Here is a 12093-nt window from a genome sequence, read left to right on the forward strand (position 1 = left end):
GGTTTAGTCTGGCAGGGCAAAATTCAGAATTTCCTTTTCAGCTTAATTAGCTTTGTATGTCTTCCTCCCACCACTCCAAGGAAGGAAAAATATCATTTGGTGGATTCCTGGCTCCTGTGCAATATCCTGCAAATCTTGGACTTCCTTCTGGTTGTTTTAGAGAGGAGGAAGGATTTTAAGTGAGTTCATATCACATCAGTCTTGATGCATAGTTAGGAAACCGTGTTCATTATGAATTTCTACCTAATTTGTAAGATTTGTAGTGACTAAACTGGCAAGAAATTGGTGCACAGTTTGGAAATGGTGTTAATTATTTCTATTAACTGTGTTAATAATTTCTACCTAATTTGTAAGATTTGTAGTGACTCAACTGGCAAGAAATTGGTGCCCAGTTTGGAAACTGTTAATTATGAATTTCTACCTAATTTGTAAGTTTTATAGTGACTAAACTGGCAAGAAATTAGTGCATAGTTTAGAAACTGTATTAATTATGAATTTCTACCTAATTTGTAGGTTTTATAGTGACTAAACTGGCAAGAAATTGGTGCACTATTTTAGAAACTGTATTCATTATGAATTTCTACCTAATTTGTAAGTTTTATAGTGACTAAACTGGCAAGAAATTGGTGCATAGTTAGGAAACTGTATTAATTACGAATTTCTACCTAATTTGTAGGTTTTATAGTGACTAAAGTGGTAAAAAATTGGTGCACAGTTTGGAAATTGTGTTAATTATTTCTACCTAACTGTGTTAATAATTTCTACCTAATTTGTAAGTTTTATAGTGACTGAACTGGTAAGAATTGGTGCATAGTTTAGCAACTGTATTAATTATGAATTTCTACCTACTTTGTAAGATTTGTAGTGACTAAAGTGGTAAGAAATAGGTTCAGGGTGGTTCAGTTGTACCTGTTACATCACAGGGAGCAGAGCTCTGCAAAATCAGTCTGCTTCAAGTGGTCTTAAGTCCTTGTTTTTATGAGAAAAATAAGTACTGGACAAGTTTGAAATTGCAAAGAGTTTTAATGACAGAAAGTGACAAATTAAAATTGGAGAAGGAAGGGGAGGGAGGAAGGAAGGACTTTGAGTCCATCCTAAATTGCAGATTTTTAGCAGAGCCAGGCTTTGCACAAACCCTGAGAATCCACCACCTGATTTTTCTCCTTGTGCATGGATTTCATCCCTCAGGGTGGCAGTCTGAGCTGCCAGGCTGTGTTTGGCCAGGAACTGAGCCCCTGTGTGTCCTTGTGTGTCCCTGCAGGTCGTGGTGGTGCAGGCCATCAGCGCCCTGTGCCAGAAGTACCCTCGCAAGCACGGCGTGATGATGACCTTCCTGTCCAACATGCTCAGGGATGATGTACGTGGGCCACCTGCTCTGGGGAGGGCTTTGGCCAGGATCTGGGCACCTTTGGAGCTGCTTGGTGATGGGAAGGGTCTCTTGTGTCAGTGGCTGCACAGGGAGATGGGGCTGAGAGATTGCAGCTCCTGCTGGGTCAGGCCTGTGTGAAGTACTCAGGAATTGGTGATGCCTTGGGGAGGCTCCCTAGAGCAGAGGCTGGGCAGAGTTCAAGGAATAAAACTGGGATTTATTAAAGGCCTTCAGCAGGTACAGCTGATGCCTTGAGAGGCCACCTAGAGCAGAAACTGGACACAGTTAAAGGAATAAAACATTTATTAAAGGCCTTCAATAGCTACTCCTGATGCCTTGGGGAGGCTCCCTAGAGCAGAGGCTGGGCAGAGTTCAAGGAATAAAACAGGGATTTATTAAAGGCCTTCAACAGGTACACCCGATGCCTTGAGAGGCCACCTAGAACAGAGGCTGGACTGTGTTAAAGGAATAAAACAGGGATTTATTAAAGGCCTTCAACAGGTACACCCGATGCCTTGAGAGGCCACCTAGAACAGAGGCTGGACTGTGTTAAAGGAATAAAACAGGGATTTATTAAAGGCCTTCAATAGCTACTCCTGATGCCTTGAGAGGCCACCTAGAACAGAAACTGGACACAGTTAAAGGAATAAAACATTTATTAAAGGCCTTCAACAGGTATTCCTGATGCCTTGCAGTGGCTCCCTAGAGCAGAAACTGGACTGTGTTAAAGGAATAAAACAGGGATTTATTAAAGGCCTTCAATAGCTACTCCTGATGCCTTGAGAGGCTCCCTAGAGCAGAAACTGGACAGAAATAAAGGAGTAAAATAGGGATTTATTAAAGGCCTTCAATAGGTACACCTGATGCCTTGAGAGGCCACCTAGAACAGACACTGGACACAGTTAAAGGAATAAAACTGGGATTTATTAAAGGCCTTCAATAGCTACTGCTGATGCCTTGGAGAGGCTCCCTAGAGCAGAGGCTGGGCAGAGTTCAAGGAATAAAACAGGGATTTATTAAAGGCCTTCAATAGGTACTCCTGATGCCTTGAGAGGCCACCTAGAACAGAAACTGGACACAGTTAAAGGAATAAAACAGGGATTTATTAAAGGCCTTCAATAGCTACTCCTGGTGCCTTGAGAGGCCACCTAGAGCAGAAACTGGACATAGTTAAAGCAATCAAGTAGGGATTTATTAAAGCCCTCCATGGATACACCTTGGGCAGTGCAAGAGCCTGGCCATGGCTTCACCCAGGATGGACTCCTGGTCATGAGTTTTCACCCTTTTATCAGTTCTGGTCCATTTCCATGTTGGGGTTCATTGTCCATTCCAGCTCCAGGTTCTGCAGTCCCAGACTGCTCTCCTCCATTCGCTGCTGTTTGCACTTTTTGGGCCTGAAGCTGCCCAGAAACCAAGGGGCTGGAAAAGGATTGCTTTGTCTGACTGAGCTGTGAGGAGAACTTGCTGACACTTTATAGGAAGTTCAGAGTCACACATTAATGCAGAGTACAGAATCTGGAAAACATGAAATATAAAACTTGAGGCATCACTTGGGCAGTCAGAAACCTCCAAGGGCTACACCCAAGATGGATGATGGTCACAAGTTTTTCAGTCAATTATAAGTTTGGTCCATTTACATATCAGGGGTTAATCCTCCAATTACAGCTTCAGGTAATGAAGTTTCCAATGAAAGTCACTTTTATTTATACTTTTCAGGGCTTGAGGCTGCAGGGTGTCCCTTTTGTTTCAGGCCTAGAGGGATTGTTTTGTCTGACCAAAATGTGAGGACAGTAACTAACACTTTATATGGAATTCAGAGTTCTACCCTAAAGCAGTACAGGGTTTGCAAATCACAAAGGCTAAAATCCTAATGCTGAGGATGCTCAGAGGGCTGGGAACACCCTGTGAGGTCATGCAGTCCATTTTCCCCCCAGTTTGTACAAATAATTGTTTTCCCCATGGGAAGCAGGCAGTGAAGCATGAAGGAGCTGAGCATGGCTCCAACCCAAGGCTCAGCGTCCCTGCTTTCCCTTTGCCAGGGCGGCTTTGAGTACAAGAGAGCCATTGTGGATTGCATCATCAGCATCATCGAGGAGAACCCCGAGAGCAAGGAGGCAGGGCTGGCTCACCTGTGCGAGTTCATCGAGGACTGCGAGCACACCGTGCTGGCCACCAAGATCCTGCACCTGCTGGGCAAGGAGGGGCCCAGGACCCCCTGCCCCTCCAAGTACATCCGCTTCATCTTCAACAGGGTGGTGCTGGAGAACGAGGCTGTCAGGGCTGGTGAGTGCAGCTCCAGGCCTGCAGCTCGGCCTCCTTGCCTTTTCCTCAGCCTGGAGAGGAAATTTGAGATCATTGTAGTAAGGTATCTTGGTTTAGGGTAAATGTGGGAGAAACTCCAAAGGGGTTTGTCAAAAACCCCTTTGAGAGAGGGGAATGAGGCTGTGAGAGCTGGTTAGTGCAGCTCAGGGCCTGCAATTCTGGCTCCTTGCCTTTTCCTCAACCTGGAGAGGAAATTTGAGATAATTGTAATAAGGTATCTTGGTTTAGGGTAAATGTGGGAGAAACTCCAAAGGGGTTTCTCAAAAACCCCTTTGAGAGAGGGGAATAAGGCTGTGAGGGCTGTGAGAATTCCAGGCCTGCAATTCTGCCTCCTTGCCTTTTCCTCAACCTGGAAAGGAAATTTGAGATCATTGTAGAAAGGTGTCCTGGTTTAGGGTAAATCTGGGAGAAACTCCAAAGGGTTTGTCAAAAGCTCCTTTGAGAGAGGGGAACGAGGCTGTGAGGGCTGTGAGAATTCCAGGCCTGCAATTCTGGCTCCTTGCCTTTTCCTCAACCTGGAAAGGAACTTCAAGATAATTGTAGTAAGGTGTCCTGGTTTAGGGTAAATTCGGGAGGAAACCTTCCAAGAGGTTTCTCTAGAAAGCAGATTCAAGCAGCCCACACTGTGCTGGGCACCAAGATCCTGCACCTGCTGGGTAAGGAGGCCCTCAGGGCCTGAGGGTGGTGCTGGAGAACAGGGCTGTGAGGGCTGTGAGAATTCCAGGCCTGCAATTCTGGCTCCTTGCCTTTTCCTCAACCTGGAAAGGAAATTTGAGATCATTGTAGTAAGGTGTCCTGGTTTAGGGAAAATGTGGGAGAAACTCCAAAGAGGTTTCTCAAAAAGCCCTTTGAGAGAGGGGAATGAGGCTGTCAGGGCTGGTGAGTGCAGCTCCGGGCCTGCAGCTCGGCCTCCTTGCCTTTTCCTCAGCCTGGAGAGGAAATTTGAGATCATTGTAGTAAGGTATCTTGGTTTAGGGTAAATGTGGGAGAAACTCCAAAGGGGTTTGTCAAAAACCCCTTTGAGAGAGGGGAATGAGGCTGTGAGCGCTGTGAGAATTCCAGGCCTACAATTCTGCCTCCTTGCCTTTTCCTCAACCAGGGGATGAAATTTGAGATGATTTTAGTAAGGTGTCCTGGTTTAGGGTAAATTTGGGAGGAAACCTTCCAAGAGGTTTCTCTAGAAAGCAGATTCAAGCAGCCCACACTGTGCTGGGCACCAAGATCCTGCACCTGCTGGGTAAGGAGGCCCTCAGGGCCTGAGGGTGGTGCTGGAGAACAGGGCTGTGAGGGCTGTGAGAATTCCAGGCCTGCAATTCTGGCTCCTTGCCTTTTCCTCAGCCTGGAGAGGAAATTTGAGATCATTGTAGTAAGGTATCTTGGTTTAGGGTAAATGTGGGAGAAACTCCAAAGAGGTTTCTCAAAAACCCCTTTGAGAGGGGAACGAGGCTATGAGGGCTGTGAGTGCAGCTCCAGGCCTGCAGTTCTGGCTCCTTGCCTTTTCCTCAACCTGGAAAGGAAATTTGAGATCATTTTAGAAAGGTGTCCTGGTTTAGGGCAAATTTGGGAGAAACTCCCAAGAGGTTTCTCTAGAAAGCAGATTCAAGCAGCCCCATATTGTGCTTGGCACAAGATCCTGCACCTGCTGGGTAAGGAGGCCCTCAGGGCCTGAGGGTGGTGCTGGAGAACAGGGCTGTGAGGGCTGTGAGAATTCCAGGCCTGCAATTCTGGCTCCTTGCCTTTTCCTCAACCTGGAAATGAAATTTGAGATCATTGTAGTAAGGTGTCCTGGTTTAGGGTAAATTTGGGAGAAAACTTCAAAGGGATTTCTCAAAAAGCCCTTTGAGAGAGGGGAATGAGGCTGTGAGGACTGTGAGTGCAGCTCCAGGCCTGCAATTCTGGCTTGTTGCCTTTTTGTTAGAATCCCAAATGCAAAGAACTCTCAGACCTTTGGGGCTGTAAACCAAAGCTTAGAATTAAACACAAGATTTGATCTGAAACCTTAGAAAAAACTTCCAATCTTAAGTGCTAAAAGCAAGAATGTGGATTTATAGTTTAGAGCAGAGGCTTGTTAAACTAACTAAAGTTTAGAGTTTTAAAGGTTAAGATATAGAAAAAATAAAAGTAGTTACAGAGATAGAGTTTAGAATGCAGTACTGTTTGTGTGTCATAATTAACTAAAAAAGCTTACATTATAACCTAAATCCATAAACCAAAATATTTAAGGATTAAGTCAAAACCATAAATATCCTTATTAACAGTGTTTTATTAGTCAATAGATCCTTAAAAAGAATCTTGTAGTCTTCTAAACCATACTATAACAATAGAAACCAAATTCACCCTTCCTACCTATGTCAAAAATAAACCACATCATCAAGAACAATTCAAAAATCCCATCTCAAATTCCTTCCAGAGTAAATTCTCACACCTTTTCCTCCACCTGGAAATGAAATTTGAGATCATTTTAGTAGGGACTGTCCTGGTTTAGGATGAATTTGGGAGAAAAGCTTTAAAGGGGTTTTCTAGAAAGCAGATGGAAGCAGCCTCTCCCCCAGCTGGTTTGCAGAGCTCTTAAGCTGATCTTGATCACAGAACTATTTCCATGTGGAAATCCAGGAATAGCTGAGTCTTTCCATATCACTGCAAGCTCTATGGTGTGGAAGAGCTGTGAAAATTGGAAATTCAGGGCTGTGAGGATGAGTTTGTGCTGCTCTGACCTTCCCTGTTCTCTCTGCAGCTGCTGTCAGTGCTCTGGCCAAGTTTGGGGCCCAGAATGAGAATCTGCTCCCCAGCATCCTGGTGCTGCTGCAGAGGTGAGTGGGGATGGCTGGGCCTGGGGGACACTCTGGTGGCTGCAAACAAGGTGACACAGCTGGGCTGGCACTGGGGGACACTCTGGTGGCTGCAAACAATGTCCCAGCAGCTGGGCTGGCACTGGGGGACACTGATGGCTGCAAACAATGTCCCAGCAGCTGGGCTGGCACTGAGGGGACACTGATGGCTGCAAACAATGTCCCAGCAGCTGGGCTGGCACTAGGGGGACACTGATGGCTGCAAACAATGTCCCAGCAGCTGGGCTGGCACTGGGGGACATTCTGGTGGCTGCAAACAAGGTGACACAGCTGGGCTGGCACTGGGGGACACTCTGTGCCTGGAAACAATGTCCCAGCAGCTGGGCTGGCACTGGGGGGACACTGATGGCTGCGAACAAGGTGACAGCAGCTGGGCTGGCACTGGGGGGACACTGATGGCTGCAAACAATGTCCCAGCAGCTGGGCTGGCACTGGGGCTGGCAATCCCAGCTGGAGAGTGGGGAATTCTTCTGCCACCTTTCCTGTGTGGCTGGGGGGAGCAGAGCACTGCTGGAGGAAGGGGGATGGAAGGAAGGATCACAAGGAAGTGGAGGATGGGATCATCATGGAATCATGTGATGTCATTTGGTCTGAGGACATTGCTCAGGGCTGATAAATCATAAAGTCATTGGCTGCTTTGGGTTGGAAGAGATTGAAACTCACCCAGTGCCACCCCTCCCTCTGTGCCAGGGCGCTCCAAGCCCCATCCAGCCTGGCCTTGATCTTCCAGGGATCCAGGGGCTGCTGCCAAGGCCTCCCCATCCTCACAGACAGGAATTTCTTGCTCACATCCAACCTAAATCCCTTTTAGTTTGAAGTTGTTCCCCCTTGTCCTGTCAATATCTGCCCATATAAACAGTCACCTTCCCTCTGCAGAGCTTTTCTACACCTGAGCATTTTTAACAGCCCTTGAAGCAAGAGAATTCCTATCCAGGTTACTCAGGATCACATTTGTGTTTCCAGAGCTGGGTGTTCCCACATCCCACCTTCATGTTTCTTTTTAAGCCATGTGCTGTTAATGATTTAATTGAAATTACACCAACTCCTGTGTTGTACAAACACATTTTTGCACAATTTGAAAATCCCTGGAGGGAGCTCTGGCTGTCACTGTAGTACCAAAGGCAGTTTTGTCAGTGCCATTTTTGGCTCAGCTCTCTGGTGGCCAGAGCTGGCTGACCTTGTCCCCTTGTCCCCAAACAGGTGCATGATGGACAGCGACGACGAGGTCAGGGACAGGGCAACGTTCTACCTGAATGTCCTGCAGCAGAGACAGCTGGCCCTGAATGCTGCCTACATTTTTAATGGTCAGTGAGACAAAGGAAACCACTCAGAGCTGTTCATTCACAGGTGTTTTTCTGGCCTTAGCATTTCCCTGCTTGTGCTCATGCTGAGAGTGGAGGATTTAGCAATCTAAACCTGTCCAGCCTGGCCTTGGACACTCCCAGCTGCTCTGGGAATCCTAAATAATCCCAATGTGGGAAGCATGGTCTGGGAAATGGAGCCAGGAGTGTGACCTGGCCTTTCATTTCTTGATTTTTGCTCCATCTTTTCCAATCCAAAGGATGAGGGTTGGTTATAAAAACATTTTATGTCTGTGATGGAAAATTCACGTGAGCAGAGGATTTAATTAATCCATGTAAAATTCTTGGGAATGAACTGTTTAGACTTGGCAACTTTGTGTCATCTTCAGAGCAGCTTTTTCTCTGCTTTGCCTGTTTTGTGTTTCCTGTGGATCAGCAGTGCCTGGGGCAATTCCAGCTCTCAAAACTGAACTTTTCTGCCTTTCTCCTCTGCAGGGCTGACAGTGTCTGTTCCTGGGATGGAGAAAGCCCTGCACCAGTACACACTGGAGCCCTCAGAGAAACCCTTTGACATGAAAACAGTTCCCCTGGCTACAGCCCCCACCTTTGAGCAGAAAGCAGGTAAATCCCACACTGATGGAATGGGCTGAGGCAAGGCTCTGAGCCTGGGGCTGCTCATCTCGTTAGCAGGGACAAATCTGTGCATAATCAGCATTTATGGGTGCTCAGCCTTTGGAAAAGGCCATTCCAGGAGCTCTCAGTCCTTTATCTGGCTTTCTTCCGTGTCCTTGCACGATTCCTGAGCATCCTCACTTTGCACAACCAGCTTTGGGATTCTTTCTTTTTTTTTCCTCCCCTTTCCTCCTTTAATTTTTTTGCTGGCTTTCCAGGGCTGAGGTGTAGTTTATTCCAGGGCTGAGGTGTGGTTTATTCCAGGGCTGAGGTGTGGTTTATTCCAGGGCTGAGGTGTGGTTTATTCCAGGGCTAAGGTGTGGTTTATTCCGGGGCTGAGGTGTGGTTTATTCCGGGGCTGAGGTGTGGTTTATTCCAGGGCTGAGGTGTGGTTTATTCCAGGGCTAAGGTGTGGTTTATTCCGGGGCTGGGGTGTGGTTTATTCCAGGGCTGAGGTGGGGTTTATTCCGGGGCTGGGGTGTGGTTTATTCCAGGGCTAAGGTGTGGTTTATTCCAGGGCTGAGGTGTGGTTTATTCCGGGGCTGAGGTGTGGTTTATTCCGGGGCTGAGGTGGGGTTTATTCCGGGGCTAAGGTGTGGTTTATTCCAGGGCTAAGGTGTGGTTTATTCTGGGGCTGAGGTGCGGTTTATTCCGGGGCTGAGGTGTGGTTTATTCCGGGGCTGAGGTGTGGTTTATTCCGGGGCTAAGGTGTGGTTTATTCCAGGGCTAAGGTGTGGTTTATTCCGGGGCTGGGGTGTGGTTTATTCCAGGGCTAAGGTGTGGTTTATTCCTCATAACTCAGCCTTACTTTCTCTACTTTCAATCCAATATTTCCACACAAAAAGAAAAAAAAAAAAAAAAAAAAATCCTTCAGTGTGTGAGGAACCGAGCTGGCAGTGGTTTGCAGCAGAATGTAGGAAACATACAGGGAATGTTATAAATATAAGGAAGATAATATAAAGAATATTTAGTGGAGCTTTAATGGCATTTAAAGCAAACCTCCTGCTTGGTTTAGTTGAGACAGAGCCCAAAGGCTTTGCTCTTTTTCTCCACAGAGATTGCCCTGGTGACCAGCAAACCTGAGAAAGTGGCTCCTTCACGCCAGGATATATTTCAAGGTAGGAGAGATCTGTGGCTGTCCAGAGCTGCAAGAGGGCTGCAGAGGGACTGGGGACAAGGGATGGAGGGACAGCACACAGGGAATGGCTCCCAGGCCTGGGATGGATGGGATCTTGGGAATGGGGAATTCCTGGCTGGGCTGGGATTGCCAGAGCAGCTGGGGCTGCCCCTGCATCCCTGCAATGCCCAAGGAAGGATTGGAGCAGCCTGGGATAGGGGAGGTGGCCCTGGAATGAGCTTGGAGGTCCCTTCCCACCCACACCATTCTGGGATTTGGGACACTCAGAATCCATCCCGAGGGATTTTTATGGAAGTTGGGGATGGAAAAGGGAAGGGAGACCCTTCCTGGAGTCCTGAGATTCCCAGTGGAGCCCCCGGATCCCAAAATCCCTTCCTAGAGAGGAGTCGGGGTGGGGATGGATCCAATCCCAGGCTGGGAGAGCTGGGAATGGAGGGAATTCCCTGGAGAGAGAGACTGGGCTGGGATTTTGGGAAGGGATTCCCAGAGCAGCTGGGGCTGCCCCTGATCCCTGCAATGTCCAAGGTTGGACCCTGGGGCTGGAGCAGCCTGGGACAGGGGGAGGTGTCCAGGGGTGGCACTGAATTATCCTCAATGTCCCTTCCACCCCAAACCTGGCATTCTCTGAAGTGTTGAGTGAGGGCAGGATCAGAGCCTGGCCCTGCTGATCCTCTTTTCCTTCCTGCACAGAACAACTGGCAGCCATCCCAGAGTTTAAGGGCCTGGGTCCCTTGTTCAAATCCTCCGAGCCAGTGCAGCTCACAGAAGCAGAAACAGAATATTTTGTTCGCTGCATCAAACACGTGTTCCCAGCCCACATCGTTTTCCAGGTGAGAGAACCCAGCCCCTTCTCCCAGGCTTTGGCAGAATTGATCCAAACACAGGGAATTTGCTGCATGCCATGGAGGATTTCAGCTGGTTTGGTGTGGAGGGGGTGTGACCATGGTCACAGGGGTCCCAGGAGGAGGGAAGAGATGAGGATCTGACTCCATGTTTCACAAGGCTGATTTATTATTTTATGATATATATTACATTAAAACTACACTAAAAGAATAGAAGAAAGGATTTCATCAGAAGGCTGCCTAAGAATAGAAAAAGGAATGAATGATAACAAAGGTTTGTGGCTCAGACACAGAGTCTGAGCCAGCTGGGCTGTGATTGGCCATTGATTAGAAACAACCCCATGAGCCCAATCCCAGATGCCCCTGTTGCATTGCACAGCAGCAGATAACCATTGGTTACATTTTGTTCCTGAGGCCTCTCAGCTTCTCAGGAGAAAAAATCCTCAGGAAAGGATTTTTCATGAAATGTGTCTGTGACAGAGGGGAACCTCTGGATGAGAAGTGTTTGCAAATCCTTGTCCCTGTGTTTGCTGCTGCAGTTTGACTGCACAAACACCTTGAATGATCAGCTCCTGGAGAGAGTGACAGTGCAGATGGAGCCATCAGAGGGTTATGATGTGATCTGCTGCATCCCAGCTGCCAGCCTGGCCTACAACCAGCCTGGCATGTGCTACACCCTGGTCAGGATCCCCCAGGATGACCCCACTGCAGGTGAGGAATTGTGCCCCACACATCCCTCAGATGAAGGGTTTGGGGAATGCCAGGAGTGGGGTTTGGCTCATCCTGAGCTCCTTGGATTTTCCTTGACTGTGTGTGTGGTGGTTTTAGTTTGAACTGGGTGGAAATACTAATTTTGTGTAGTGGTTTTGGTTTGTTAATTTTGAGATTTTTTTGGTTAGTGTATTAAAGAGTGTGGTGGGTTTGGTGTTGGTTAATTATTAATGTATTTACTTGTTGTGAGATAGGGTTAGGATGAAGGTAAAGCAGGTTTAAAACTTTAAAAGGGTATAAAGAAAAACTTATTAACAGCAACTAAAAGAAAGAGTAATAGGAATTAGAATAAAATTTTAAAATGTTTTTTTACACATACAACTTCTCAGTAGTTCCACAAACGCTGTTCCACAAAATCTTTTACATCACTCCCATAGATACCTCCCATAAAAACCATCACAGTGTGTCACAAGTGCTGCTTTTTAGCAAAATGATTTTTATAAAGAATCATTTAGCAAAATAATTTTTGTAAATAATCAGTGGTAACTTCTTCTTCTTCTTCTTCTTCTTCTTATTATTATTATGGAATTAAAGAGGATTGTAGAGCATGCAAGTAATGGAAACTTGGATTTACGGCCTGGAATCAGTGAAAGGAACACATTTAAAACCTTGGATGTTTGGTAGTTTTTTAAGAACAGAACCACTAAAAGGAAAATACAGATAGAATAAAAATATTCCTAATTTGAGGCTTTATTTAATGGACTAATTAAATTTTTCCTCTCCTTAGAGAATCAGAAATTACTACAAAATATAGGAATGAGATTTTCTTGGACATGAAACTTCCCTTTCTTTTCTTACTCTCACTTAAACCCCACTGGGTTTGCAGTTA

At 46.6% G+C, this 12093-nt stretch overlaps 1 protein-coding gene across 2 annotated transcripts in view; it reads left to right on the forward strand.

Annotated features, from left to right (window-relative positions):
* COPG2 (coat protein complex I subunit gamma 2) overlaps window positions 1-12093 on the forward strand; it is a 37749-nt gene that overhangs the window by 21304 nt on the left and 4352 nt on the right. For both annotated transcript variants that reach the window (XM_077179301.1, XM_054631196.2), the window contains exons 13-20: window positions 1262-1357; window positions 3409-3652; window positions 6426-6501; window positions 7741-7844; window positions 8337-8462; window positions 9569-9631; window positions 10342-10481; window positions 11033-11204. In XM_077179301.1, the coding sequence (XP_077035416.1) occupies window positions 1262-1357; window positions 3409-3652; window positions 6426-6501; window positions 7741-7844; window positions 8337-8462; window positions 9569-9631; window positions 10342-10481; window positions 11033-11204 (1021 nt within the window). The remainder of the gene's footprint in view (window positions 1-1261; window positions 1358-3408; window positions 3653-6425; window positions 6502-7740; window positions 7845-8336; window positions 8463-9568; window positions 9632-10341; window positions 10482-11032; window positions 11205-12093) is intronic.

Source organism: Agelaius phoeniceus, chromosome 5 (genome assembly GCF_051311805.1).
Source record: "Agelaius phoeniceus isolate bAgePho1 chromosome 5, bAgePho1.hap1, whole genome shotgun sequence".
NCBI lineage: Eukaryota > Metazoa > Chordata > Aves > Passeriformes > Icteridae > Agelaius > Agelaius phoeniceus.